General features: G+C 56.4%; 1 protein-coding gene across 2 annotated transcripts; it reads right to left on the reverse strand.

Annotated features, from left to right (window-relative positions):
* On the reverse strand, positions 1-26,986 carry KLHL26 (kelch like family member 26). Of its 2 annotated transcripts, XM_027038419.2 has the most exons (3): positions 26,784-26,986; positions 3,861-4,043; positions 1-1,689 (listed from the first exon to the last, which is right to left on the reverse strand). In XM_027038419.2, exons 1-3 carry the CDS (start codon positions 26,858-26,860, stop codon positions 108-110), a joined length of 1,842 nt encoding a protein of 613 aa, XP_026894220.1. In that variant the 5' UTR covers positions 26,861-26,986; the 3' UTR covers positions 1-107. The 2 variants fall into 2 exon arrangements, with proteins under 2 accessions (XP_026894220.1, XP_053075575.1); XM_053219600.1 differs by lacking the exon at positions 3,861-4,043.
* Between the last annotated feature and the right edge of the window lie 639 nt (positions 26,987-27,625).

A 27,625-nucleotide genomic window follows, 5' to 3' on the forward strand; every position in this document is an offset into this window, starting at 1 on the left:
TGGGGTGGGGGGGGGGTGGTTCTGTGGTCCTCAGCCCCGGTGTGTGCTCACCAAAACCCCTGGCAGAGACGGCATGAGGCTGGGCCGGGTCCCACGGGTCCCGGGAGCTACCTCCTGGTCCCTGACCGGGGCAGCAGGACGGGGGCACAGGCGATGCCCGCGAACGACTCTGGGAAGTGCAGGTCGCGTTCCCACTCGTCCGTCTCTGTGTTGTACACCTGCACGATGCCCGTCACGTTGTTGAGACGCCAGTTATAGCCCCCCACAATGTAGATCTTCCTGTCCAGCAGGCAGCAGCCGGCCTCTGACTGGCCAGCCCGCATGGGGCTCACGCTGGTCCACTGGTCTGTCTCAGGCACGTAGTACTCCACGGCCAGCACGTCAAAGCAGCGGTCCACGTGGTCCATGCGGCCCCCGAGGGCGTAGATGCGGCCGCCGGCACCCACCATGGCGTGAAGCACGCGGGGCTCGCTCATGGGCGCCTTGAACTCCCACTGGTCAGCGGCGGGGTCGTAGCAGTGCAGCGCCTTCTTGTCCTCCACCGAGATGCCGTAGCCCCCCGAAATGTAGAGGCGGCCCCCCGCCGAGGCGCCGGCATGGCCCCAGGTGCGGCGCTTCAGAGAGCAGGCGTAGCCCCACTCGTTGCGCCGCGGGCAGTACCTCTCGACGGAGGCCAGGCTGCCGGCCCGGTTGCGGCCACCCGTGGCATACACCATGCCGCACAGCACGTTCAGCTGGAACTGGATGCGGCTCTCCTGCATGGCCTGCAGCCGCAGCCAGCGGTTCAGGTGGGGGTCGTAGCGGTAGCAGGCGTCCACCGCGCCCTCGCCGCTGCGGTACTGCAGGTGCTGGCCGCCCGCCACGTACACGAAGTTGTCCAGCACGGCCACGCACGTGTGGCTGCAGCCCACCTCCATCTCCGTGAGCTCACGGAAGTGGCGGGCACCGGGCTCGGGCAGCTGGTACACCTTGCTGCTGACGGAGCGGTCACTGTCCGTGTAGGGCGTGCCGCCGAAGGCGACCAGGGAGGGCACGTCCGAGCGCACGGCCGTGCGCGGGGACTGCATCTCGTGCTGCCGGAAGGGTAGCACCTGGTAGTTGAAGGCCTCCAGCAGGTACTGCCGGCACAGCACATCCTCCACCATGATGTCCAGCGGCTGCACGCTGTCCACCAGGTCCGACGACCGCATGAGCGGGAAGCGGATGTGGCAGAGCACGTGGCTGGCGCGCGGCCGCCGGGCCGGGTCGTGCTGCAGCCAGCGAACCGCGGCGCGGAACAGGTCGATCTCGGCACAGCTCTGCAGCCGATTGCTCTGCAGGAAGAAGACGAGGCGCTCCAGCGGCAGGTGCAGGAAGTCCTCCTCCTCAGCAATCTGCAGGAAGTGCTGGAAGGTGAAGGCATCCACCGACTCCTTGAGCGAGGCCAGGCTGAAGGTGGTGGCCATGTGGCCGATGTTCAGGCAGGTCTCCACGCTCATGGCGGCCTTGAGGAACTCCTCGCACAGCTCCACCACGGGAAGCATCTGCAGGAACACGGCCGCACCCAGCACGTCCTGCACGCAGTCCAGGTCTAGCGTCACCTCGGCGCTATAGGCAAAGTCGATGATGTGCCGCAGGCCGCGGGCCGACACGCCTTTCAGCTCGATGACATCCTGGCTCGCCTCCCGCATGCCACCCGTGAACATGGCCCTGAAGTTCAGAAACACAGCATGTAGGCTCGGGGCTGCCAAGGGGCATCGTGGCCACCCAGGAATAGCCTGGCCCCTGGACACCATGAGCAGGGCACGGCCAGCCAGGGGAAAGAGGCCAGATGCTCATTAAAGACACGCAAAAAAAAAAAAAGAAAAGAAAGATTTTTAACCCACCCGAGCCACATGTGTTCCTACAAACGGCAACTCCCCACTCTGCCCCTCTATTTTGGGGCCGGGTTCAGCCCACCCAGGGGTGTGGAGTGCTAGGGCCCGCTCATGGCGGGGCAGGTACGGGTGGGCAAAAGAAGGCATAACCTTGGTTTTGACGCTGGAGACAGGTGCAGCCCTACCTTGGCACCTGGCCCTGGAAGACCACACACACAGCAGGCTCAGGAGACAAGGTGGGGACCCCAAGAACACCGTGCACCATGGTTCTCAGAGCCCAGCCCCTCACCAGCAGGCACATGTGGGCCCGTGGCCTCACCTTCCCCAGCCTGAATCTCAGCCCTGTCACACAGGGACGGGGAGAGGGTTAGGGTTCCCCGGTCAGAGTACATGCTAGGAGGCCCCACCCAAGGTCACTGTCATTTCCAGAGAGAGGCCAGACAGTCAGGAAAGCCCCCCACCCCCACCCCGAGGATGACCCACAGGAGCCCTAGCCCACCGTGAGACTCCCAGTGAGTGACACCAGCTGTCAGCCTTTCTGCCTGCTCTGGAAAGCAGTGCTAGTGTGAGCACCAGTGAGAGAAACAGGACCTGGGTCAGAGCACCCCGTGGCTTTTGGGGTCCCCCATCAGGAGGAGGGGAAAGAACCCCAGCACCTGCTGGGAGTTCATCGGAGGTTCCTCTCACGGGGCAGATGTGCACTGTGACGGCTGACCAAGGAGAAGGAACTCCCCTCATCCATTCACCCAACGGATACCTGTCCTGAAGTCACACAACCAGCGTGGTCTGGGGTCAGGTCCCAGAGTAAAGGCAGTTGAGCCACCAGCTAACAACTGCCCGCCCCTGTGAGCAGCAGCGCCATGGAGCCTTCTAGGAGCAGAGCTTGGGCAGCCCCCCGGACCCTGCCTCTTCTTGTCCCCATGAGTCCCATCAGCCCATTGAAGACAGAGGCAGCCACGGCGACGGGAGGGAGCTTTGCCTTTTAAGGCCTTGCCGGCTGCAGTGCCAGCGCAGAGGAGCCTTTAAAGGGCATTTCTGGCTGGGCCGGCCCACCCGTCCCCAAATCCAGAATAAAAATAGAAACGGCGCCCCAGATGGCTTGGCTGCTCCGTCTCCCCAGAATGGCCTTGTTGGGCCTGGGGGGGGGGGGGCGGGCAGCTGGGGGGCGCACCGGGCAAGCCATCCCAGCCTCGCCACCCTGGCCTCGAGGACCGTACGGGCCTCAGAACACGCCGAGGCTGGAGCTCCGAGACGCAGTCTGCAGGGGCACTTCAGCCACCACTGGCAAAGTGGGGCCAGAGAACCACCCCAGGACAGCGCCCCAGCTCTCTCTGGCCGGGTCACAGCCTGGCAGGAGGAACCGGCCAGCTGGTCACTGAGGAAATGAGGAGACTGTCCTCAGCCCGTGACAGCCCCCAGCTGGTGAGAATGGCCCTCGCCCTTCTCCAAGGGGCCCTCACCCCCCTGCCCAGCCCAGTGTAGGGAAGGAGACTTTAGGAGAAGACCCTGGCAGCAGACTGACCAGTACACCCAGCAAGGTCTCACCCGGCATGAGGGGACTGCAACACAGTCCCAGGTACAAGCGGGGACCCCCATCTAGGCATCCCTCCTATCCCTCAGCCTGAGTAGAGGAACCACGAGGACAGAGACTTATGTCTGTCTCATCCCTGCTGGAACGCCAAGGCCAAGCATAGTGCCTGGGACACGCCAGTGTCAAACAAAGAGAGTGAAAACTTGGCCAAGCCCTGCCACTCCCCCAGGGCAGAAACGGTTAATCCAGTGCCCATGGGCCACCTCCATCCCCCAGGCATGTTCTGCTTGCCTGCACCATGGGCCCCAGAAGTTTGAGAAAGTTACAAACCTAAACAAAGCTACAGGTTTACCGAATGTGCGGCCAACGCCAGCCATTTTCCCTCAGCGATGTGCTGGCTGGCTGCACTGAGATCACACTCCCTCTCAGTAGGGTGGGCGCTCTCCAGCCTGTCCCCCGAGACCTGTGCTCACCTGAAGTAGTCGCTGCAGGCGGCCAGGACCACCTTGTGTGCGTGGAAGGTCTCTCTGTCGATGGTGAGCACGACGTCCAGGAGCTGGCCCTGGGCACGGAGGGCAGCAAGGCCCTGCAGCAGGCTGGTGCTATGGCCGGGCGCCGAGAAGGTGCACTTGAGAGCTCCATTTTTGTCAGCCATGCTGCAGGAGAGCAGAGGTGGGGGCTCAGCTCAGCGGCCACAGGTCTGTCTGATCTCTGCCCCGGGGACACCGGGCTGGCTCGCCTGGGCTCTAAAGATGCCTGAGGCGCCAACTCGCCAGGACCAGCCCCGGAGAGGCAGAAACAAAACCTGGGTCCCGGCCGCGTCTGCCACCTGGCCACCAACTGGCCTTGGCAAAGGACACCGTTTCTCCAGCCTCCATTTGCCACCTGTGAAAGGGGCAGGGTTTCTGCTCGAACTGAGGAGGCTCCAATGTCCCTTTTGTTTTTTCATTGAGATAAGATTCACATAGCATAAAATGCACCATTTCAAAGTGAACAATTCAGTGACATTTACTACCGTCGCCTCTATCTAGTTCCCGAACATTTTCATCCCCCGAAATGAGACCCCGTCCCCATCAGCAGTCACTCCCCCTCCCCCTCCCCCAGCCCCTGGCAACGGCCAATCTGCTTTCTGCCTCTGGATGTGGCTCCGCTGGACACTTCGTGTAAATGGAATCATATACCGTGTGGTCTTTTGTGTCTGGCTTCTTTCACTCAGCATGTTTTCGAGGGTCATCCACGTTGCAGCGTGAATCGATGCTTTGCTCCTTTTCATGGCTGACTAATGTTCCGTCGTGTGGCCGGACCACAATTTCTTGATCCCTTCACCCATCTGTGGACCTCTGAGTTCCTTCCACCCCTCCTCTTAAACTTTATTTCATTATTTTTCATTCTCAATGTGTCTCCTGAGTGCGTATTCTGCAGTGCAGGACTCTTCATGTCACATCACTGTCCCCCATACCCTAGCAAGCTGCCCTCCCCCCCACCGAGGGCAAACCTCTCTTCTCTCCCCTGCAGGGGCTGGGGGTGGGATTACGGTGCCGGCACAGGGCCCCAGCACAGGCATGGAGGAGAAGCTCTACGACTGACAGCTTCCAGGGCAGCTCTGGTCCCCAGGGTTGGGGTGTCGCAGGCCAGGAAAGGCCAACCTTCTTGGAGGCCCAGCTACTCTGACACCTGCCCAGCGAGCTCCTTGTGTCCAGCACCCCAGGGGAGGGCAACCACATGACCACAAAGTCATTTTCTGAAGAATTTGCTTCTAGGCTACGGTGACTGCCCAGTCTAGGCGAAAGGCCCATTGGTCCTACTTTCCAGGGACAGGGACACAATGAGTGGCTTGTCCATAGTCCCAGAGCTGTAAGACAACCAGCAAGATTTGAGCCCAGGCCCAGGACATGACAGAGTAGGTGGGATCTCCCTGTCTGTCAGGGTCAATGAAGCAGGGGAGGTGGAGGGGCACAGCAAATTGTGGGTAAGTCACAAAACCAAGAATATCTGCCCTACAAGGATGGGTTTACCTGTGGGGGTGGCTCAATGGGGGAATGGGGACAAGTGAAACAGAGGTTCCTGCACCTCAAAATAAGGACTCAGGAGGCAAAGGTCATCTTAGAACGAACAATAAAGCTTTAAAAAAGAAAGAGGTGGAAACAACCCAAAGGTCCACCAAAGGGCAAATGGAGAAACAAAATGTGGCCATCCACACAATGGAATATTACTCAGTCACAAAAAGGAATGAAGCTGAATCACGCTACAACGTGGACGAACCTCAAAAACATGACACTGAGTGAAAGAAGCCAGTCACACAAAGTCATAAATTGTATGATTCCTTTTGTATGAAAAGTCCAGAACAAGCAAATCCATAGACACAGAAAGCAGATTAGTTGTTGCCAGGGGCTGGGCGTCAGGCGTATGGGGGATGACTGCTGAGAGGCACAGGTCTCATTTTGAGGTGATGGAATTGTTCTGGAACAAGTTAGAGGTGATGTTTGCACAACACTGTGAGTGCACTAAATGCCACTGAATTGTGCATTTTAAAATGGTGGATTTGGGGGGCGCCTGGGTGGTCAGTTGGTTGAGCGTCCGACTTCGGTTCAGGTCATGATCTCGCAGTTTGTGGGTTCGAGCCCCATGTCAGGCTCTGCACTGACAGCTCGGAGCCTGGAGCCTGCTTCAGATTCTGTGTTTCCTTCTCTCTCTGCCCCTCCCCTGCTTGTGCTCTGTCTCTGTCTCTGTCTCTCTCTCAAAAATAAATAAACGGTTAAAAAAAATTTTTTTAATAAATAAATAAAATAAAATGGTGGATTTGGGGCACCTGGGTGGCTCAGTCTGTCAAGCATCCGACTTTTGGTTTTGGCTTGGGTCATGATCTCATGGTTCATGGGTTCAAGCCCTGCACTGGGCTCTGCACTGACTTGTAGAGACTGCTTGGGATTCTCTGTCTCCCTCTCTCTCTGCCTCTCCCTCTCCCTCCCTGCCCCCAAGATAATTAAAAAAAAAAAAAATTAATGGGGCACCTGGGTGGCTCAGTCAGTTAAGCGGCCGACTTCAGCTCAGGTCACGATCTCGCGGTCTATGAGTTCGAGCCCCGCATCGGGCTCTGGGCTCATGGCTCAGAGCCTGGAGCCTGCTTCCGATTCTGTGTCTCCCTCTCTCTCTCTGCCCCTCCCCCGTTCATGCTCTGTCTCTCTCTGTCTCAAAAATAAATAAACGTTAAAAAAATTTTTTTAATTAAAATGGTAGATTTTAGGTTATGTGAATTTCTCATAAAATTTAAATAAATAAATAAAAATAAACAAAAGGACATCTGGGCCTTCTCAGGTCCTGCATAAAACCCTGCCGTAACCACCAGCACCCCCACAGTATACGAGGATCATTGCTTCATTCACCCCCACATTCCCTCCCTTCCAGCATCACTGTCCCCTCTGCCGTCTCATCTTAGAAAACCTGTTGAATGCATTAAAGAATGAATGGCTTAGGCGGCCCTACTACATCGTTTCACCTCCCAAACATTAACAGGAGGGAATAATGCCATCACCTCTAGGGTCAGGCCCCTGTAGGGTCAAGAACCCCTGCCAGGACTCTCCCAACCCATGCTTCACCCCACCCACCCCAAGGCAAGGCCAAGTATTCTGCTCTCTCCCCAAGGCCCCCAGCTCTCTGGAACTTGCTTTCCCATTCCTGGGACTAACGCCTGCCCACAAATGAGGGCCAGGAATGTGGGCACTGGTCTTTCCAAGAAAGCAGGAGAAAGAAGGCTCCTCAGCCCCCACTGTCCAGCAGCTCCCCAAACAATACCACGGATAAAAGAGCTGATGCCCAGCACGGGGCATACTGTCAGCACTTGATCAATGCAACTGCTACCAACTGGAGGCCTCTGCCCTGGCACAGGCTACCAGCCTCAGTGGCCCTTCCAAGAGAGCCTCAGGAAAGGGAGGCAAACCAACCAAGGGGTTGCAGGGCCCCGGGGTGCTGGCAATAGGCCTGCAAGGTCCCAGACCTTTGGGACCCGGTGTGTGGGAGAAAGGGACATAAGACACAGCATAGGGGACATGGGACATGGCAGGGAGGACATGGGGAAGTGGAGGGGATACAGGACATGTCTGGGGGACATAGTCTGCACTTGGCAGAAGGCTTTCCCATCCCGGGAGGAGGAAACGCATGTTTCAGAACCCAGCACCACGGTCATCTGGGCTGGTAATGCTGGGATGCCGGTGGTGCCCGTGGCCAGACCCTGGGTTTGCCTGCGAGGTTTGACACACAGCCCCGCTGAAGGCCACAGAGGGAGGGAAGGAAAGGGGCCCAGAAAGACCCCAAGTCTCTAGCTTGGTCTGGCCACCTCTCTCTGCCAGGTAGAAGGGATGCCCTGTGTCACATGCCCTGTGCCCCTCCCACATTGCTACATCTAGCCCGTCGTGCCTGACCAGGCCGCCGCTGGGACTTCAAGTCTCTGTTCTTCCAATTTCCCGAGACCCTACAGTGGCCCCAAGTTCTGAGGATCACAAAGAGAATGTCACTGGCTCACAGATCCACCGGCTTCAAAGTGTGGCCATCCTCTGGCCAGGGCTGCCCGATGGGGTCTCACTGTGCCTTCTCACTGACATCCTCCAAGGCCACATGCCGCATGAGCCTCTAAGGACCCTTGAGGTGCTCAGATCCGTGCACCCTTCCCCTGACCCTCCTCTCACCTCACTGGCCTGTCAGCCCCTTGTCCCTTTCTGGTGGCAGGGACCATACAGAATGAACAAGATGGAGAGGGCTTGCCCTCACTGGGTGCAGTCTGGGGAATGGAGACCCAAAGTGGTCGAACCGTCCAGAATCAGCTTCGCACTGCAGCTCTGAGTACCTCACAGCTGGGGAGGGGACAGGAGCCTGCAGCAGAGATGTGCAGAGGATAGGGTGCCCCTAGCCCCACCACACCCACAGTTAAGACAGGGACACCCAGCCTCTCCCTTGGAGCAGAGGGCTTGGCCGCATCCTGGGGATTGGCCCCAAAGTCCCAGCTTCCACAAAAGGCCTGTCCTGAGAAGCCAACCCTCTCCCTGGGGCCCCTGGGGCCCAGACAGCACAGGGAACCGCCTTTCCCCACACCACAGGGCCCTCTGGCCTGGGGCCAAGCACTCTACCTCTCTGTGGAGCAGAGTGGCCCAGGGGTCAGGGATAGCTGGTGTGACCCCTCAGAGCCTCCCTCCCAGGGCCAGGGAGTAGAGAAGAGGCGTGTCTCCAACTTCACCACGCGTGTGAACAGGGACTGTGTCGAGACACAGACTCACACTCAGCAGCTAGGGGCAGCCCCGGGGATGGCAGTGCCACTCTGTGGACACCTTGCCTCACAGACTTTGTACATGTGTGCCCCTACCCCAGCCTTTGCCGTTACGCTTCATTTTTTTCTTAGAAGCTGCTGGGAGATTGTGCGGTAGGGCAAAAGGACTTTGTGTGCTTTCTCTAAGCCCTAAGAATTGTCGTGCCGATGCATGCTTCCAGCAGAAGAAAGATTTCACACCAGGGGCAAGTTCATCCTGGAACTGGTCGGTTCCTGGCCGTACATATCTACTATGGTTCTTCATATATAAAGAGCACCAAAAAATCAATACCAAGTCAGCAACCTCACAGAAAGATGCACAAAGGATGGTTCATAGGAAAGGAAGCACAGCTGGCTGGAGAGACCTAAGAGTCAGAAGGGCTCACGATAAAATACGTGCACACAGCAAGGGACCGGCTTCACCCTTCATGTGAGCAGAAGCATTGTGTCTGCTCGCAAAGACTCACATCAGTTCCCAGTGGGAATGTGAAGTGAAACAACACCCAGGAAGGCAGTTCAACAGACCTAGCAAAATTCTAAAGGCTCACGTCCTTGACCCAGCAACTATACTTCTGGGATTTATCTGAGATATACTTACACGTGCAAGATGAGGGACGCAGGAGGATATTCACCAAATACCATCTCTGGGGGCCACAGATGAGAAACCAGCTAAACACCTTCCAAAGGGGTATGAAGAATTATTGGACCTTCTGACCAAGGGCTGCCCTCAGCTGAGCACAGAGTCTGCGTGCACCTCAAGCATTAAAATGCTCCTACACAGGAGTTAGCCCAGAGCCCCCGACCAAGCCCACTGCACAGCTGCTTACAGGGTATGAGACCTGAGCTGTGCTGAATGGGGGGGGAACAGCCCCTTTCTGCACACACCTCGTCCTCCTCCAGGCCCTTCTCCTCATGCCCCTGGCAAGGCTCACAGTACCCTCCAAGGCTGTTTTCCCCCTCTCATCTCATAGATGGCACAGCTGTCCCTGAAGCCCCCATCAGCACCCACCACACACACCTCACAGCCTCTGGGGAGTTCAGGGAAGGAGGGAGAAAGCCAGCAAGAGCTGGAGTCCCCAGGACAGACAGGCTCGGCTGGGCGGAGGTGGGCAGGAGGAGGAGGGAGGGCTGAGGCCTGGGACCGATGACTAAGGGTAGGACCCATTACTCAGGCCAGCCCAGACAGGGGGCGGCCAGCGCGGCGGGGCCACGGGCCCCCAGGAAGGCGGCGGCGGCGGCCCTGATCCTGTCCGAGTCTCCAGACGGCCACCCGAGCCACGGTCACCCGCACTGAGTCATCGGAGCCAATGCGTCAGCAGCCGGGTCAGGATGTCTCTGGAGGCCGCTTACTGCCGCCCCAGCTGCACCCTTGGCCTGGATCTGGCCTCTGAGGGGCTACACATGCCCCCCTCAGGCCTGGCCTGAGCTCAGGGCTGTCCTGACCCCATACTCCCACACTGCCATCCCCCAGCACTGTCATTGGGCACCTCTGGCCAGGCCTAGGCCTACCCGGACATGGGGACACAGCCACTGCCTCCCTTGGAGTCTCCCCTACACCAGGGCTAATGTAAAGTGGGACCGGGCAGGGTGAAGACCCCAGGTGGACTATCTGTGGCAAGATCTCCACAATCCCCTGGGGGTCCACAGCCAGCCAAGCCTTTTGCCCACCTCGTCTCCAGCTCCTTGCTGACACACCCCCGTGTGGTCTCCTTCCCCACACAAAGCAGTCCTTCGTGGGGTCACCCCCAGAATACATCATGGGCTGGAATCCTTGTTTGAGAGTCTATTTTAGGGGGACCCAACCCAAGACAAGATGGCCAAGTGGGGAAGGCCACAAGAGGTGCAGGACCACACCAACTGCCGTCCCCACGCCCCACTGACAGGGCCCCACAGTGGACGTGGGGGCTGCCCTGGAAGTGACACCTGGTGGGGTGGGTGCTCCCCAACTCCTGCCCTCATCTGGCTGCTGGCCCTGGTCCCCATAGTTGGTTTCCCAACCCTACAGGAGAGATCTGAAGCCCCGGAACATTTCTTTTCATTGGAATGTCAAAAAAAAAAAAAAAAAGGAAAGGCAAGGCAAGAACAAGAAAGAATTTCATGGAAACATTTCTTTGGGGTTTTGTAAAATCCTTTCCCACCCCCACATGGAGCCCAAAGCTCGGGCCAGAACAGAGTCTGACGGTATTGCCCCTTTAACATACTGTTCTGACATGCAAATTCCCTCACTTCCCCTCAAAACGGAGAGCACTTCCACTTTCAAAGCCAATTTCGGTTTTATTGTCCATGTGGCTCGATAGAGCGCAGCAGCACAGCACAGCTGGTTGGCTCACACCCCGGCCGGCGACGTACCAGGGAGCTGCAGGCCACTCCGCCCGAGGGTCCCGGGTGCGTCAGCAGGGAAGATGCTGCATTTCACAGGAGAGAGGGGGACAGAGACTCAGAGAGGGGGACAAAGACCCAGAATGAAGGGGAGAAGGAGACTTGTGGGGGGTGGGGTGGAATAGAGACCCAGAGAGGGAGACAGAACCCAGGGCGGGGCGGGGGGGGGGGGTGCTGGAGAAGCTCTGGCGGCCAGCTGGTCCACCTCTCTGCCCTATTTCACACAACACCCTCCCCTACCCCCTGTCCTCCAGCCATACTGGAAACTTCTCTGCCTTCTCTCTCCCATCCACCTCTGACTCTTTACAAGGCAGGCCCACTGACTGAGCACATGCCGGGCCGGGTTCTTCACATGCCACCTCATGAATCTCCCTTCAAGACAGGGAAACTGAGGCCCAGCACAGCCCTGTGCGCAAATGTAGTCGCAGGCGACTCCAGCTTCTTGCTATACCGCAGCCTGCTGACTGCCAAGGCCACAGCACCGGCTCCTGGACATGCAGCTCCGTGGGTAAAAAGTGCATCTAAGCCAGAGTCCCACATGCCCCACAAAGGCAGACGCCCCCAGCTACTGTTGCCATGGTTCCCACAATATTTCACAGCTCAGGGTACTGTGCTCCCAGCCCAAAGGATAGAGTCACCATGTTTTGGCACCTTGCATGGGCCCTCAAATGCTGAGGCTGGCCAGCAGCCTCCATGCTCACGTCAGTGAGCCTTCTCCTGGGACTGCTCGCCAGAGGCCAGCCCGCCCTCCTCACCCCTCAGGCGGCAACAGGCCCATTCCTGGGGCTACCCTTCCTGATAAGCTCCAAAGGAGCTGCCTGCAAGTGTCTCATGAGGCTTGACCCCTGGGCTCCCAGGGGAGCAGACAAAAGACCAGAGCTTCTGGGTGGACAAGCGTGGAGCCCAGGGGTAGATGCAGGTCCTTCACTGCAGCGTCCCAGCAGGCCAGGTCACCAAACCACTAACAGAGACCCAGAAGGGACAAAGACTCAGAGGGAGAGGGAACAGAGACCCAGACAGAGGAGGACAGCCAGCCAGGGAAGGAGACGGAGACCTGGAGAGGCAGAGAAGAAATCCAGCCAGGGCCCCCGGACCCCACGTTCCCCCACCAAGCCTGGGCCCTCTCCATGCCACCAGTGGTTGTTTATTTCTCACTCCTAGTCATCATGCTGGTTTTTCTCCCATGTCTGCTTCAATTATTTAAAACACGATGCCCAGAGCCAAGGCCTACTATCTGTGCACCCTGTGAGTAAATCTGTGTATCCCGGGAGGGCAGGTGCACCAGGCCAATGGGGTCTCACCCACTGCCGCCTACCCAACCTGCCTCCAAGAACCAGAGGCATGGGCATGACTAAGGCCCACTGTGAGCCCATCCTGGAAGCATGTTGCCTGTAGAGATGCCCTCCCTGAGCCCTGCAGAGGAGCCCCAGGCCACACCAGCCTACTTCACCTTCTTCATGGCATCACCATCACAGCCATCTCCCTATGTGTATATCCTTACCTCCCGTCCGTCGGGGTTCGTCAGGCAGTAACAGGGTGACAGAACAGAGGGGTTGTCAGGGAGCTCCCAGCAGGAAGTGACCATGCAGGCTGCAGGCCCCTGGGGCTGGCAACTTCTGCGAGCCCCCACGTGACAGCCAGGGAGGCTGAGGTGGGGAGGAGGTCATCGAGGCAAGCGGGCAGAGGTTCCCACATCCACCTGGAAAGAACCATCCTGAACCTCCCAAGGGCCCGGCATGGGGAGAGAAGTAAAGTCCTCAGGACTTGGCGTAGAGGCTAGGTTCTGCCCCCACACAGCACAAGCCTGCCAATCAGAGCCCAGCAAGCCCACATGGAAGCCCCCCGCGATTCCAAGTGCACAGAGCCCGGCATGTGGTGGCCACGCTCAAGTGCCGGTTCTACTCAAGGCGGGCCCTGACAGCTTGGCCATCCTGCCCTTCTACGACAGGGACAAACCACATGAACCCCTGCCTCCCCAAATATTTACTGGGTCCTTGATGAGAACTCTGCAGACACTGCCCACCCTCCCACCGGGGTAAGGCAACAACATCAATCCCCATCTTTCTCCTGCCTAAGCCCCCCATGGCCCTCCACAGCCTCATTCTTCATAGGCCGCTGTCAGCCCAGTGCCCCTCAAGCTGGGCTGTGACCTCTTGCCTGGACCCTGGGCCATATCCCAATCTCTGAGTGAGCCCAGAACACATGGGGACCTGGCCACTGCTGATCGGCCAGAGGACCCTGTGGGCAGCACCCCTCCGATCCCATACCTGCCCAATTCTGGCCTTTCTCAAGCCTAGAAAAAAGAAAAGGGGACACCCAGACCCTACTTCCCTCACCAGCAGCAAGCTCCCTGCCTTCACAGTACCTCCGCCCCTCCCTGTCCTGGTGAGTGAGCACCCACTCCATACTGGGCTGGAGTAGGTACAAACCTGGCTCCCAGCTCACCTCTCGGTAGGCAGTTTGGAAAGGAGAATACCACTATTATCTTACAGATGGGGATACCGAAGCACAGAGAGGTTCAGGCACCCAACCAAGGCCACAGAGCACACAAGAGGCCTGGTGTCAGCCGCTCCATAGCCCCAGGTGGGTTGCCCCGTATCAGCTCCATGATACAGATGGGGAGACCAAGGCTGGGAGAGCTGAAACCACTCCCTAAGGACACTGAACCATGAATGAACATAGAGCTGGATAGCGGGAAGATCCAGATGTGGCTCCTCAGTGTTGGCCAGGGCCAGGGTGTAGACTATCCCACTAATCCTCCAGCCACTACAAGGGATGTAATCCCATCCTGCCAGGTCACTGGGAGAGTGGGAGAGCCCCATCCAGGCCCCGAGGCTTCTCTGACCCCCAACCCAGCTCTATTTGCCCCCTGATTATTGCTCCATCGGGCACACCACCCATCTGTTCCCAGCCTATCTCCCTGAGGCCGAAACAGGAACCTCACCAGGGCAGGGCAGGATGGGTTCTGTCTCCTGCTGTGTTCCAGTACCTGGCACTGTGCCCAGCACGTGCTCAGAGCTCAGTCATGCTCATTGGTTAGATGGCTGGATGGCTGAGTGGATGGATGGATGGACGGATGGACGGATGGACGGATAAGTGGGTGGATAGGTAGGTAGATGGATTGGTGAGGTGGCAGGTGGATGGCTGCCAGGTGGCAGCATTGGCTGGAGCCCGACTCATATCTTTGCTTGCTGCAGATAGCTACTGCATATGTCTGCCCTCTTCATCCCATTCATTCAACCTCCTGGTCCTAGTTCTGGGACTGAGTATGTTATCCTTTGATTGGGCTCAATCAGGAAGCCCTCAACAGGACGTTTTCTGGAAGGTCTGGCCTCCACACTTCGCTCATACTGTTCACCATGTTGAAGGGCTGACTCCTCCTGCCTCCCCCCAACCCTCCTCCTTATGTCACACTTCCAAGTCCACCAACGCTTCCATGCACTCTGGCACATTACCCTCCCGCCTTCTGAAAGTAGAAGGTCTCCCCATGGCCATGTTTGCCCTCGCGCCCCAGCCGGGGTTCTCCACAGCCTCCCTTTCGCCTCAAAGCCCAGCCAGGGCCTCCAGGTGAGGGGCAGCAGGGGCAGACTCGTGGACAAGTCTCAGGTTGAGGCTATGCCTATTTCGTTCCCACCCACCGACACAAGGCTGATCCCAGTCAGAGCCCATCCCCCCCGCATATTACCCCCCACCACACTGGGCTTGACGATGGAGCCACTTAAATAAGCAAAACCTCTGCAGATCAGGCAAGTAGGTCCATGGCTACATGGCCCCAAAGCACCACTCAAAAGCCCAGTGAGATTCTAGCACTGCCAAACTCCAGCATCTCAGTGCCAGCCCAACCACCTCCCCTGGCAGGGCAGGTGTTAAGGCCCTAAAAGGGACAGTTCTGCCAAATGGCACATGCACATGACCAGTGGTGCTAGGCCAGACACAGGCAGATGCAGACATGGAGATAGCTCAGCCTAGTCCTTCCAACAGCAGCACAAATTTAGGCAGCAGAAGGAGCCTGTCATGAATACCTCCATTTTAGGGGGTGCCAACATCCCTCCCCTCTTCAGATAAGGGTTTCCTGTTTTCCTCAGGGAGCCTCCTATTCCCCCGTGGTAGGAATCAGGAGACCCTATCCCTGGGCTGAAAAGGGAGACTGATGACCAATTAGAGCCTCCCAGATCCCTGCCTACACTGATTGGTCCCAGGATGGGGGTGTGACCCATGTGATCCAATCAGAATCCTCCCTGGGACTTTTGCTGGAGCCACCAGAATGGAGATTTGCCTTCCCCCTGTGATTGCTAGGATGGTGGGGAGGAGGAGGGAAGGCAGGGCTGAGAGAAAGGAGTCACAGATTCCAAGGGAATCATCTGAGCCCTGAATCTCAGTGTACCTAAAACTAGAACTCTCTCTGAACGTTTTTTTATGTGAACAATGAACTTTTCTTTTTTTTAATGGAACACTTTATTATCTATTTAATTTTTTTTTTCTTTTAGAGAAAGAGAGAGAGCACATGCAAGCAGGGGAGAGGGGCAGAGTGGAAGGGAGGAGAGAGAGAAACAGAGAGAGACAGAGAATCCTAAGCAGGCCCCATGCTCAGCACGGAGCCCGATGCAGCACACGATCCCACAACCCCAGGATCATGACCTGAGCCGAAATCAAGGGTTAGACGCTCAACTGGCTGAGCCACCCAGGCGCCCCTGAACTTTCATTTTCTAATTGAAGGCAGAGAGTTGAGTTTCTAGACTTCATAACCAAAGGGGGCTTTCGACGTCAGAAATCTCTGATCCAGGGCTCCTGTCCACCACATTGCAGATGAGCCTCTAAGCAAACCACCATGGAATTAACACTTCTCCAGCTGCTGCCTCTCCCTACCCTGCATTTAATCTTCCCACCCCGGGGGGGGGGGGGGGGGATGGGAGGAGCCTGGGGCGTTGAGGAAGTCCAACCTGGGCAATTGGCAGCAAGTGGGTAGTGGCCATACTCAGCCTGAGTCCTGTCTGCCTGTGACAAGACAGCTGGCTCCCCACGAAAGGTCAGCAAGCCACCCGTGGCCCCCACTGCGAAAGTTCAGCAACTCTAAATGCTAAGATGCTGGCGGCAAGCCTAAGGCTGGAGCTGCAGGGCGATGCGAGGCCATCAGCCTCGGCAAGAAAAACACCACCCATTGCTGCTGCAAGTGACTCACGTGGAGCATAAACATTTGTGTGCTCCCAACTGCCCTGCCTTACCCCCTTGCAGGACAGAGAAGGGGAGAAAAGAGAGCGAGAGATGCCCTCCAGGGACCCACCAGACTTCACCAAGGCAAGCACGTGGTTACCACTTTTAAACACAGTCCTGTAAGTTGTCCATGTGGAGGCTGCCTCGGGGATCCTCAGTGGGGCTCCTGTACCCCCCGTCCCGTGGGGCTCACTGTGTCCCTTGAGCCTGAGGCTCAAGGGACACAGTGCCACCCCCTAAACCCCGCCTTGGGAGAGTGCCCTACTCTGGGCTCCGGTCTCGGAAGATTCTGGTGATCACGTCTCTCTGCTCTGCTTCCTTCAGCAGGCTGCTTCAAATTCTAACATCCCGTTGAGAGGAGAGCTCTCCGGATATGCAGCCCAGCCCGCTCCGGCTCCCGGCCGATCCGTCTTTGACCCCTGTGGAATTCTGCAGTTGTGGCGTTAGAAAACATCTTCGGCCTCAACTCGGGTGACCCCCCTCGAGGCCTTTAAAAGCCCAAAGGTCCACCCCTCAAGATTTCCTCCAGGCTGAGCTGTTCAATTCCGGAAGCTGCTTCCCTCACAGGAAAGGTCTGCGATTCCCCAAAGGTGCCGGTTACTTCCTCCCGAATCACAATATTTTCAGTGTGCGGTGAGGCGGTGTGCGCGAAGCAATCGGCCCCTCGGCTGCTCGGGGTCTGAAACCACGCTGGCTGTGCCCCAAAACCCGCTCCGCTGAGGAAGAATGCTAGGGAAGCACTCTCGTAGCCGTGGGGGATGAGTTCTGCGAATCCTGAGCGGTCCTCTCTGGAGAGAAATGGGAAAGGGGCGGGGGAGGAGGAAGAGACTGGAGACTCGGGGTTAACAAGTGTTAAGAGCTCGTCTGCACAGCTGCGGAGCGGCTACCACAGGAGGAGGGCGGGGCTGCCGGCAGTGGGGACCCTGCGGCCCGGGCCCCCACTTCCCACTGCAGGCAGCTGGACAGGGAGAGCGGCCGGCCGTTTCCCGTCCTCCGCACACAGCGCTGAGATCCTGTCCGTTAACTAAGTGAAGCACACGCAGAAGGGGACCGCTCACTGGCTTCTCTCTAATGGGCTGATTCACTGACCGACATGCCCGCTTCTGGTTCCCTACCCAGACCGTGCCGTTAAATAAAGCGAGGGAACGGAGGAGCCTCACCCAGCAGAGTGCGGAAGGCTGTTCCAGAAGCCTCTAGGTCAGGCCAGGTCCCCTCGAAAACTTATCCCAGGCTATGTGTGGGGTATTTGCTGGAGCAAATCGGAGCCACCACAGGGAGGCTCTGCCCTTAGGAAGCATACATTCTAGGGGACACGGGTCTTTAAGCACACAGAATGTACAGTGATCACAGGGCGGGGGATGCAGAAAGGCAAGTGGACAGAGCCACCAGGCCCCAAGAAGGCCACCCGGGGGCTGTGCAAAGCACAGGGACGGGGCACTCCAGCCAAGAAGAGCCAGGTGGAAGGCCCAGGAGGGGTGGCAGCAGAGTGCTGTTGGAAACCAGCAGGGCTGCAGAAGCACAAGGACACAGCGGGTGGGCAGGGCCTCACTGTAGGGTGGGGGTGGGGGTGGGGGTCCCATGGAGAAGTAAAGTTTGTTCTGAAAGTGAGGAAGCCCCCAGGCAGGAGGCAGGCAGAGCCACATGGTCTGATGCCTGTCTTGGGAAGGACCCCCTGGAGTGCAGGGCAGCAGCCGCTGGGAGGGCAAGAGCCGACGATGGCGGCTCAGAGCAGGGATGAGGAAGAGATGGAAGAAGGGGCCAGACAGGGATGTGGCTCAAAGGTGGAACCAACATGGTGGGCCAAGAGATGAGGGGAGGAGACAGCAAATAAACGTGTGCGGGGTGAGTGCTCTCAAAGCGAAGCTTCCAGCAGGGGTGCAGAATCCAAACTGGAGAGACCTCCCTGGGTGGCTAAGACTAGGCCAAAGCCTCTTCTCAGGAGAAGGGACATTCCTGGGACCAGCAACTGCTCGCTGGAAGACCTGGGGCCCTTGAGCAAGGAGAGGCACAAGGGCACAAGGGCTTTCCAGAACAGAGACGAGCCCTCAAGCCCTCCGGGCTGCTGTCCACCTCTGCCCCCCATCTCCACTGGATGCTCACAGGCAGCACATCCTCAGGCAAGTGGGGCCTCATCCTACCTCCCACCAGCTCACCTGCCCACCTGTCAATAACCAGTACTCACTCCCCGGTCTCTGGAGGGAACCTGAGAGCCAGTGACTCCGTGCCTGGCCTCCACCGTCCATCAGCACATGGCACAAGTTCAATCTCGAATCTTCCCCAAACTCAGGCCCACCTCACCATCTCCATGGCTCCTAGCTAGGTCCAGGCCCCCTTGTCTCTCGAAAGAGGGATCCTTCTAAAACACAGATCTGACCCAGGCTCCCCTGACTCAAATTTTGCACCCCCTGAGTCTCCTGGCCTCCTCCTTCCCACCCTCTCCAGCTCCTCTCTGCCCTCATGACTCCTGAAAAGCCAGGCTGCTCCTCCTTCAGAACCTTCACGTGCCACTTGCCCGTACCCAGAAAATAGTCTACCTCCCACGACCCCCTTCCTCTGAGCTGATGACACTAACCGTCAGACTCAGCTCTGCCGCATCCACAAGGCTCTCAGAACCTTCCAGAAAAGGCAGGAACCTCAGGATCATTTATGGCAAGTGCAAAGAAATGACTACACAACTGTCCTGCTAACCCTGCTGACATGTCCCACGTGGGCAAAGCCTGTCTGTCCTGGGGGCCCAGGGCTAGCGTCAGGCACAGCAGCAGGCACACAGGAACCATACGACAATCACCAGAGGAAGAGAAAGGCGTCAAACGAGTCCCGTCCGCAAGAGAAAGGAGCCAGAGCCAGGGATGCCAGAAGCCGCCTATGTGGAGGAATTGTTTCTATCTGGGCCTTCCTCCCCTCCCCTTCTCCAGGGCCTTCAACCCCAAGTCTGTAACACGCCCTAAGGCCAAAGGGTAGCAATGCAGAGAAAGCCCCGCTTTTAAAGTGTCTGGGGTGGGCGATACGAGCGCAAACCTCCGACCTGGTCTCGCTAAGCTCTCCCGTGTGGATCGGCAATAAAAAATAATCGGCGTTGAGAAAAGTGGGATGACATACCGCATGGGCTCCCTGGAGATGGCACTATGATAGCAGAGGCTAATAAAACCTTTCTACCCCTATGGCCGACGACAAGAAGGCCGTCCCCCAGGGGGGGTCACAGCTACCAGGTGGAAGCCGTCCAGCTGTGAGACAAATGCTCCACAATTCGGGGTGAAGCGCGTGGTTTTCAGAGCAATTTCACATCATGAGCTTGCGGGACCCTGCTGGCGAGGCGGTGAGGAAGGGGGCACCTCGCTGCCTGAGGAGGAGCTGAGCTTCTCGCCCCGGCCCTCTAGCACCTCCAGCCCAGCGCTCCCTCCAGCTTGCCTCAGACTCCACTGCCCCCTCCCCAATACTCTGTAGAGACCCACAGAGCTGTCCTCTGCCCTCTGTTGCCGGGTGCGAGGCTTGCCTGGAAGCGCCTGCCCTCTCCATGTTGCAGAAGCAGCTTGGACTTGATGTGTTCCATTCTCCTACTGCCCCTGCCACCGACCCTCTCACGGCCACCAAGTAAGAGTGCCACCATCCTCCCAACTGCTCAGGACAACTGCATGTTTGTGTCCCCCTAAAGTTCACATGTTAAAGTCTAACCCGTGATGTGATGGTATTCAGATGGCCGAGGGGGGTGCTTTGGGAGGTGATTGGGTCATGAGGGTGGGGCCACGAATGGGATCAGTGCCCTTATAAAAGGGAACCCAAGGGTGCCTGGATGGCTCCGTCGGTAGAGCATGCGGCTCTTGATCTCGGGGTTGTAAGTTCGAGCCCCACGTCGGGTGTAGAGATTACTTAAAAGTAATAAAAATCTTAAAAAAAAAGAAAAAGAGGGGCGCCTGGGTGGCTCAGTCGGTTAAGCGTCCGACTTCAGCTCAGGTCACGATCTCGCGGTCCGCGAGTTCGAGCCCCGCATCGGGCTCTGGGGTGATGGCTCAGAGCCTGGAGCCTGCTTCCGATTCTTTGTCTCCCTCTCTCTCTGCCCCTCCCCCGTTCATGCTGTGTCTCTCTCTGTCTCAAAAATAAATAAACGTTAAAAAAAATTTAAAAAAAAAAAAAAGAAAAAGAAAAAGAAAAAGGGGTCCCAAAGAGCCCCCTTGCTTCTTCCATCATGAGAGGACACAGTAAGAAAACAGCCATCTGTGAGCCAGGAAGTGGTTTCACCAGACACCAAACCTGCTGGTGCCTTGATCTAGGAATTCCTAGCCTCCAGAACTTTCAGAAATGTGTGCATTATTTGTAAGCCACCCAGTCTATGACATTCAGCAACCAGAATGGGCTAACACACCAGCTTTCTCTTTTCCCACCTGCCACACTGACGCGTAGGCGAGACTTGCCCAAACCCCACAATCCCCTCGTGCCCCCTGCGGCTGCAGCGGCCAGAATGTTGGCAGCATCAGGACTGCAGGGTGACATCGCCATCTCTACATTAACATTTCGATGCACACGCCACATCCAGGTGCACCCTCACACAGGTCACTTCGTCCCAGATGCCCTTCCCAGTCGGCCTTCCCAGATGAGCAATTTAAGGCACGAAGGGTTGCAGACATGCCCAAGGTGCACGGTGAGTACCTGGGGCCGCCCTGCTTGCCAGAAGGAGGGACCACAGACACAGGTGGCTCTGATGAGGCCCCCGATACCACCAGATCTCCCAGAATTCTCAAGAGGAGGAGCTGAGGCCCCATCTCTGAAGAGTCAACACTCCCTCTCTCCCTCCTGGCTGAAAAGAGGACAAAGCCAAAGGAACAAGAACCTTCTCAAAAGGCCAAAAGGTCCCCCAGTCTTTCACACAACGGTTGGGGGGCTGGACTCTTCTAGGGCCTCGGGGCTGAGTGGGGACAATCTAGGGCACAGGCAGAAAGGGCTTGTTAAGAACGTTTAAACAAGCAAAGGTCACCAAGCCAGAAGCAGATGCCTCGCTGAACTGCCAAACCCGCTCACGCTGTGTCTGGGCCATAACTTCCCATGAAAACACCTGTGGCCGGCACGTCCCTTACCGGATACCCTCGACTCGGCCCCCGGGAGCAGCGTGAGTCAGCGAGACGGGGCCCCATCCAGACGCTGTTAGGGAAGATGGGCCGAGGACTGAGGATGCCAATGACCCAACATCTGAAGAGCCTCCGTAGCAAGAAGGTCCCTCCAGAAGTCAACCGGCCCGGTACCTCACAGTCATGGAATTTTAGCCGGGGAAGTACAGCTCCCAGGAGAATTCCTCCACCCCCTCACAACACCCCGAGTGGCCACAAACCTCCTCTCCCTCCCGAAACCCAGACCTTCGTGGAAGGCCTGAGGTGGAGCTGGGAGGGGGCCCACTAGAGAACAAGTGTCTTTTGTGCGACTGAGTCTGCAGCTAGGACCCCACCTCCCGTCTGCAAGCCCTCGGCTGAGACAGCCACGCTCCATCCATCCCGGAGGTTCAGCTTGGTTATTAACGACCATCTCTACTAGGCAACGAGTTTTTTGTTGATCCCTCGAGATGGGAAGGAAGGAGAATAAGCTTTTCTCTTTCTTTTTTTCCCCCTTGGTTGCAGAAAAGTGAAGTTGGAACAAACAAGTTATATAATGCTGGGGGCGGTGGGGGGTGGGGGAGCTTAGTCCCTCCTGAGGACAGTTTCTTGAGTTGTGGGACCGTTGGAAAGGCCAAGGGGAAGACAGGAACCACCCCCACCCCTGGCCAAATGACAAAACCCTTCATGGGACAAAAAGGCAGATGCAGGCGCCTCCTGGCAGACTGGAAAACCACCTCACAGACAAGGCCAGCCTCCCCCAGCCTCAGCAACCCTGCGAGTCTCCCTGAAAAGGCGAAGGACTGACCCAATCCCGCAGAGGGGACTTCCTTCCCGCCAGACTGCAAGAGACTCTAGAGAGCTCTTGCCACACCCCTTTCCAATCCATCCCTTCCTCTCTCCCTCCCCGCTCCTGGCCATATTTCTCGAACACTTACTTCCTCTGTGCAGCCTTGCTCCAGGCATACAAGACAGCATAAGGCAGACATGCTCTCCAGCCTCAAGGCGTGCCCACTAACAAACATACCAAGTAGTGGCAGGTGGTGACAGCGTGATCGAGGACACACCACAGCCATGAGACCCAGCGACTTCACTCCTGGTGTATGCCCCAAAGAACTGAACACAAGTGTTCCGACAAAAACTTGAACGTGCATGTCCACAGCGGCAGTATCCAAAGTAGCCAAAAGGTGGAACCAACCTAAATGTCTATCCATTGGTGAATGGATAAACAAAATGGGCTATTTCCACATGGCGAAATATTATACAGTCATAAAAAGGAATGGAATGCTCATACACACTCCAATGTAGATGAACCTGGAAAACGTGCAAAGTGAAAGAAGCTGGACATAAAAAGGAATGGAATGCTCATACACACTCCAATGTAGATGAACCTGGAAAACGTGCAAAGTGAAAGAAGCTGGACACAAAAGGTCACATGTTGTGGGACTCCGTTTACAAAACAGGGAAATTTATAGAGACAGAAATTGGATGAATAGTTGTGGGGGGCTGGGGTGGGGGAAACGGGGGGTGACTGCCAATAGGTACAGAAGTTTCTTTTGAAGTGATGGAAATGTTCTGGAACTAGGCGGATGTGATAGTTCCTCAACATCGCCAAGGTACTAAATGCCATTGAATTGTTCGCTTTAAGGGAGTGAGTTTTATGCTATTTAAACTTTACCACGTAATACAAAGTGGCCAGAAAAAGTGTTCTTGGGGCTAACTGAGCTCAGATGGTCAGGCAGATGGCTCTGAGAGGCCATGACCTTGGAGTGTGGAAGTATGGAGAAGATGAGGCATGGGCATGTCATACACTGGTCCTCACCGGCCCATTTGGAATAAATGAAGGAATGAATAAATGAACAATGCTACAAAGGCCTCTAACCTCAAGGGAGCCTTGGCAAAACACTGTGTGCCACAATCTCCCTCAAAACCTGATCCTCTTTCTACACGTTCCTTCTCACCATATTAGGGATTCTGGCCCCTTCTCCCCATACCAGCACCACAGGGATAAGAGCACCTTCCCTATCAGTTACTCTAGACAATGGTAATTTTTCACTGGGACGGATGGAAGGGGGCAAATGGGCATCTCAGAGGTGGGGGGGATGTCTTTTTAAAAAGTGCCTCCATTTAGAAAAGATTTCTTAGGGGCGCCTGTGTGGTTCAGTAGGTTAAGCGTTCGACTTGGGCTCAGGTCATGATCTCACCGTTTGTGGATTTAAGCCCCACATCAGGTTCTGCACTGACAGTGCAAAGCCTGTTCAGGATTGTCTCTCTCTGTCTCTCTCTCTCTGCCCCTCCCCTGCTTGCTCTCTCTCCCTCTCTCTGTCTCTCTCTCTCAAAATAAATAAATAAACTTAAAAAAAAAAAAAAGATTTCTGGGGCGCCTGGGTGGCTCAGTCGGTTGAGCGTCCGACTTCAGCTCAGATCATGATCTCGAGGTCCGTGAGTTCGAGCCCCGCGTCGGGCTCTGTGCTGATAGCTCGGAGCCTGGAGCCTGCTTCCGATTCTGTGTCTCCCTCTCTCTCTGCCCCTCCCCCGTTCATGCTCTGTCTCTCTCTGTCCCAAAAATAAATAAAAACATTGAAAAAAAATTAAAAAAAAAAACATTTTCTTTAAATGACAAAATTTTGCCCCATGAAAAATATCATTAAGAAAAAGAAAGAAAGCGGGGGTCCTGGGTGGCTCAGTCAGCTAAGTGTCCAACTCTTGGTTTCAGCTCAGGTCATGATCTCACAGTTCATGGGATCGAGCCCCAAATTGGGCCCTGCACTGACAGCATGGAGCCTGCTTGGGATTCTCTCTCATTCTCTCTGCCCTTCCCCTACTTGTGCATGCGTACACATTCTCTCTCTCAAAATCAATAGATAAAAACTTTAAAAAAGAGAGAGAGGAAGGAAAGGAAAGGAAAGGAAAGGAAAGGAAAGGAAAGGAAAGGAAAGGAAAGGAAAGGAAAGGAAAGGAAAGGATGAATCACAGAGAGGGAGAAAATGTTTGCAAATCATATATCTGATAAAGGACTTGTATCCAGAATACATAAAGAATTCTTAAAAATCAACAATAAGAAGACAACCCAAATAGAAAACGGGCAAAAAAATCTGAAAAGACATCTTACCAAAGATATGAATAGCCAATGATACCACGAAAAAGTGTCCAACATGATTATTTATTAGGGAGATGTAAATTAAAACCAAAATCAGGGGTGCCTGGGTGGCTCAGTTGGCTAAGCATCTGACTTCGGCTCAGGTCATGATCTCACAGTGTGTGAGTCTGAGCCCCACATCAGGCTCTCCGCTGTCAGCACAGAGCCTGCTTGGGATTCTGTCTCCCTCTGTCTCTGCCCCTCCCCCGCTCACGAGCATGCACACTCTCTCTTAAAAATAATAAAACATTTAAAAATAAATAAATGAAAACAGAATAAGATACCAGCATATACTGAAAGTGGCTAAAATTAAAGACAGGCCACATCAAGTATAAACCTACACCTACCATTGGATGCAGTCATTCCACTCCTAGGTATTTACCCCGGGGGATGAAAGTCTACGTCCCCGCAAAGACGCATTCCTGGATGTTCACAGGGACTTTATTTGTAATTGTCAAAACGGAAACCCAAACGTCCATTAACCAGTAAATGAGTAAGCAAATCTGTTCATCCATATAATGGAATACTCTGCAGCAATGAAAAAGAACAACCTGCTGATGCCTGTGACAACACAGATGAACTTCCAAAAACATTCAGTTAAGGAAAAGAAGCCAGACGTAAGAAGCCACATATTGTAGAATTCCATTTATAGAAAATTTCTAAAAGGGCAAAACCAGAGAGCAAAAGCAAATCAGGGTGTGTTTGGGGCAGAGGGTTGGCAGTTTGGTTGACCGCAACAAGCTTGAGGGAATTCTTGGGGGTGATGGAGGCCTTCTAAAAACCGGATTGTATTAAAGCATGCACAACTCTGTGAACTTATTAAAACTCAATCAACTGCTCAGCTAAAATGAGTGAATTATGTGGTATGCAATTAGTTATACGTTGCTCTTGCCCCCCAGGTTATCCCCTCCCTGGGTCCAAGGCAGGGGCCCAGAATTAGCTGCCCCTTTTTATGTGTTTCTTACATGTCGCCTCATGCCTGGTCACAAGCCCTGCCAACTCTACCCCCTGAGTGTCTTACAAATCTTCTGAGCTCTCCTCGTTCCCCACTGCAGGCCTCTAAAGCCCAATTCATGCGCCGACCCATCAAGTCTTTCGGGTCAGCACCAGCCCAAGTCTCCCCAATGAGGACTGCCTCCACAGCTCACAAGTAGTGAACAACTTCAGCACTTATCACACTGAAATTATTCGCTTCCATAAGCTCACCATCAAGAAGAGCCCAGATTTCCTCCTCGGCCAGCCAAGGGTGGTAGGGTTTCCTAGGGGGCCAGGATGGGAGGATCCGGGCCACACTGGCCTTGTGCAATGGGAAGAGGGAGGTTGTGCTACTTAAAGCACGTGTTTTCCCCCTCTGAGAATCCAAAACAATGCATACAAACACCTTCCATTTTTACACCAGTTCTGGGATTCAGGCAACCAGTCTCGGGACTTGGCCAAAGGAAAGGGGGGGGCCTCCCTGTGACCAAAGAGGGTGAATTCTGCCCCCTTGGTCTGTGGGGAAGACCTTGCTTCAAGTCCTTTCGCCTGCGGGAGGATTTGAACCCCGGAGGGATGGGAGGAAAGAGCACCCAAGATGGATGCTCCTTGTGTTTTCTTTAGACCAAAAGCTCCCCAAGACGCACCCCAGGCCCTTAGGACCCCGGGGAACTCCAGACCCCTCCTTGCCCATCAGAACTCACTGGGACCTGGGGAGGCAACCTCAGCCTCCCCTCTCAGGTTCCAAGCCCTTTAGGCCTCTTTCGGGCCCTCAGGTTCATTTGAGCCACCACCTCCAGCCTTCCACAGTCCTCATCCCTGCCAGGACCCCACAGTATGCCCCCAGGACCACATTTAGACACCTCAGGGTCCTACAACACCCTCCAGTAAGCCTTGGACCTCAGTCCCTCAAGCTCCCCTCAGTCCACTCCTTAGGGTCCCCAGGACTGCCCATGGTCCTCTGCTGAGGCCCTCTCTGCCTGCCAGACCCCTTGGCATGCCCAGTTCCCCCATGACCCCATCACAGCCTGGAGTCCATGAATTTTCCTTCAGACTCCCATGCCCCTCAATGCCCCCGCAGACCCCTAGGGCCACATGCAGATGCATCGAGGTCCTGCGGCCCCCAGCCTGCCCTCACCTGCCCCTCAGCAGCCCTCGGTCCCCCTCAGTACTCCATGACCCCCTAAAGCCCGTAGTCCCCCGCAAAGACCCTCGAACCAGCCCAGGAGGCTCCTCAGCCCCTCAGGATCCCCCGGACTCCCCACACGTTACCCTGGCCCCGGGGCAGGTACCGGCCCACCTTGCGGGCGGGTCTCACCTGCTGGGGCGCTCGGGGCCCGGGCCCGCTCCGAAGCCGCCGCCACCAGCGCCACCACCGCCACCGGACTCCGCCATCTTCCCGCCGCCGCCGCGCGTTCAAGTGACGGGAGCCGCGCGCGCCGGCCCGGGAGACAGAAACGCGGGGGTGGGGGGACGGGGGCGGGCGGCACCGGGCTTGCTCTGCAAGGAGCGCGGCGAGGGGTGGGGCCCAGTCTAATGAGGGGGTGGGTCTTGGGCGGAGAGAGGTGGGGTCTGCGGAAGGGCTGGGGCGGTGAAGGCATAGGCCAATTCAACACACGGTAGAGGGGCGGGGCCTGGGTGGGGGCGGAGTCTGTGAGAAGGGGTGGGGCGTGGTCTAGGTGGCGGGGCCCAGGCTGGGAAGGGGCGGGACAAAGGCGAAGAGTGAGGGGTGGGTGGGACCCGGGAGGGGGCTCGGAGAGTAGATGCTGGCCCGAAGGTGAAGTTCGGCTGGCCTGGGGCGGGGTCTGTTCCAAAAAGGGGGAGGGGCGGGGCCGAGATGGGGAGGAGCATGGAGAAACTGGTCCAAGAGCTCTGAGAACTTCCCCTCCCTTTCCAGGGTCACTCACTCCCCAAGACCTCCCTCAAACGTGGGAATTCATCCCCTGCCCCGGCCTGAGACTGCCAACCAGGCTTTGGGTCCTAACTCTCCTCTGACCCTCCCAGAGCCTCCACCCTCAAACCCAAGAACATCCACCTTCAGACTCCAGTCACCGGCCCTCATATCCCCAAACCTGCCTCACCCACATTTCCGGTTTTGACACCCCAAAACCCCTGTCCTCTACTCCAATCCTAACTCCCACTCCCCCAAATCCTTGCCCA

This window comes from Acinonyx jubatus, chromosome A2 (genome assembly GCF_027475565.1).
Source record: "Acinonyx jubatus isolate Ajub_Pintada_27869175 chromosome A2, VMU_Ajub_asm_v1.0, whole genome shotgun sequence".
Classification (NCBI taxonomy): domain Eukaryota; kingdom Metazoa; phylum Chordata; class Mammalia; order Carnivora; family Felidae; genus Acinonyx; species Acinonyx jubatus.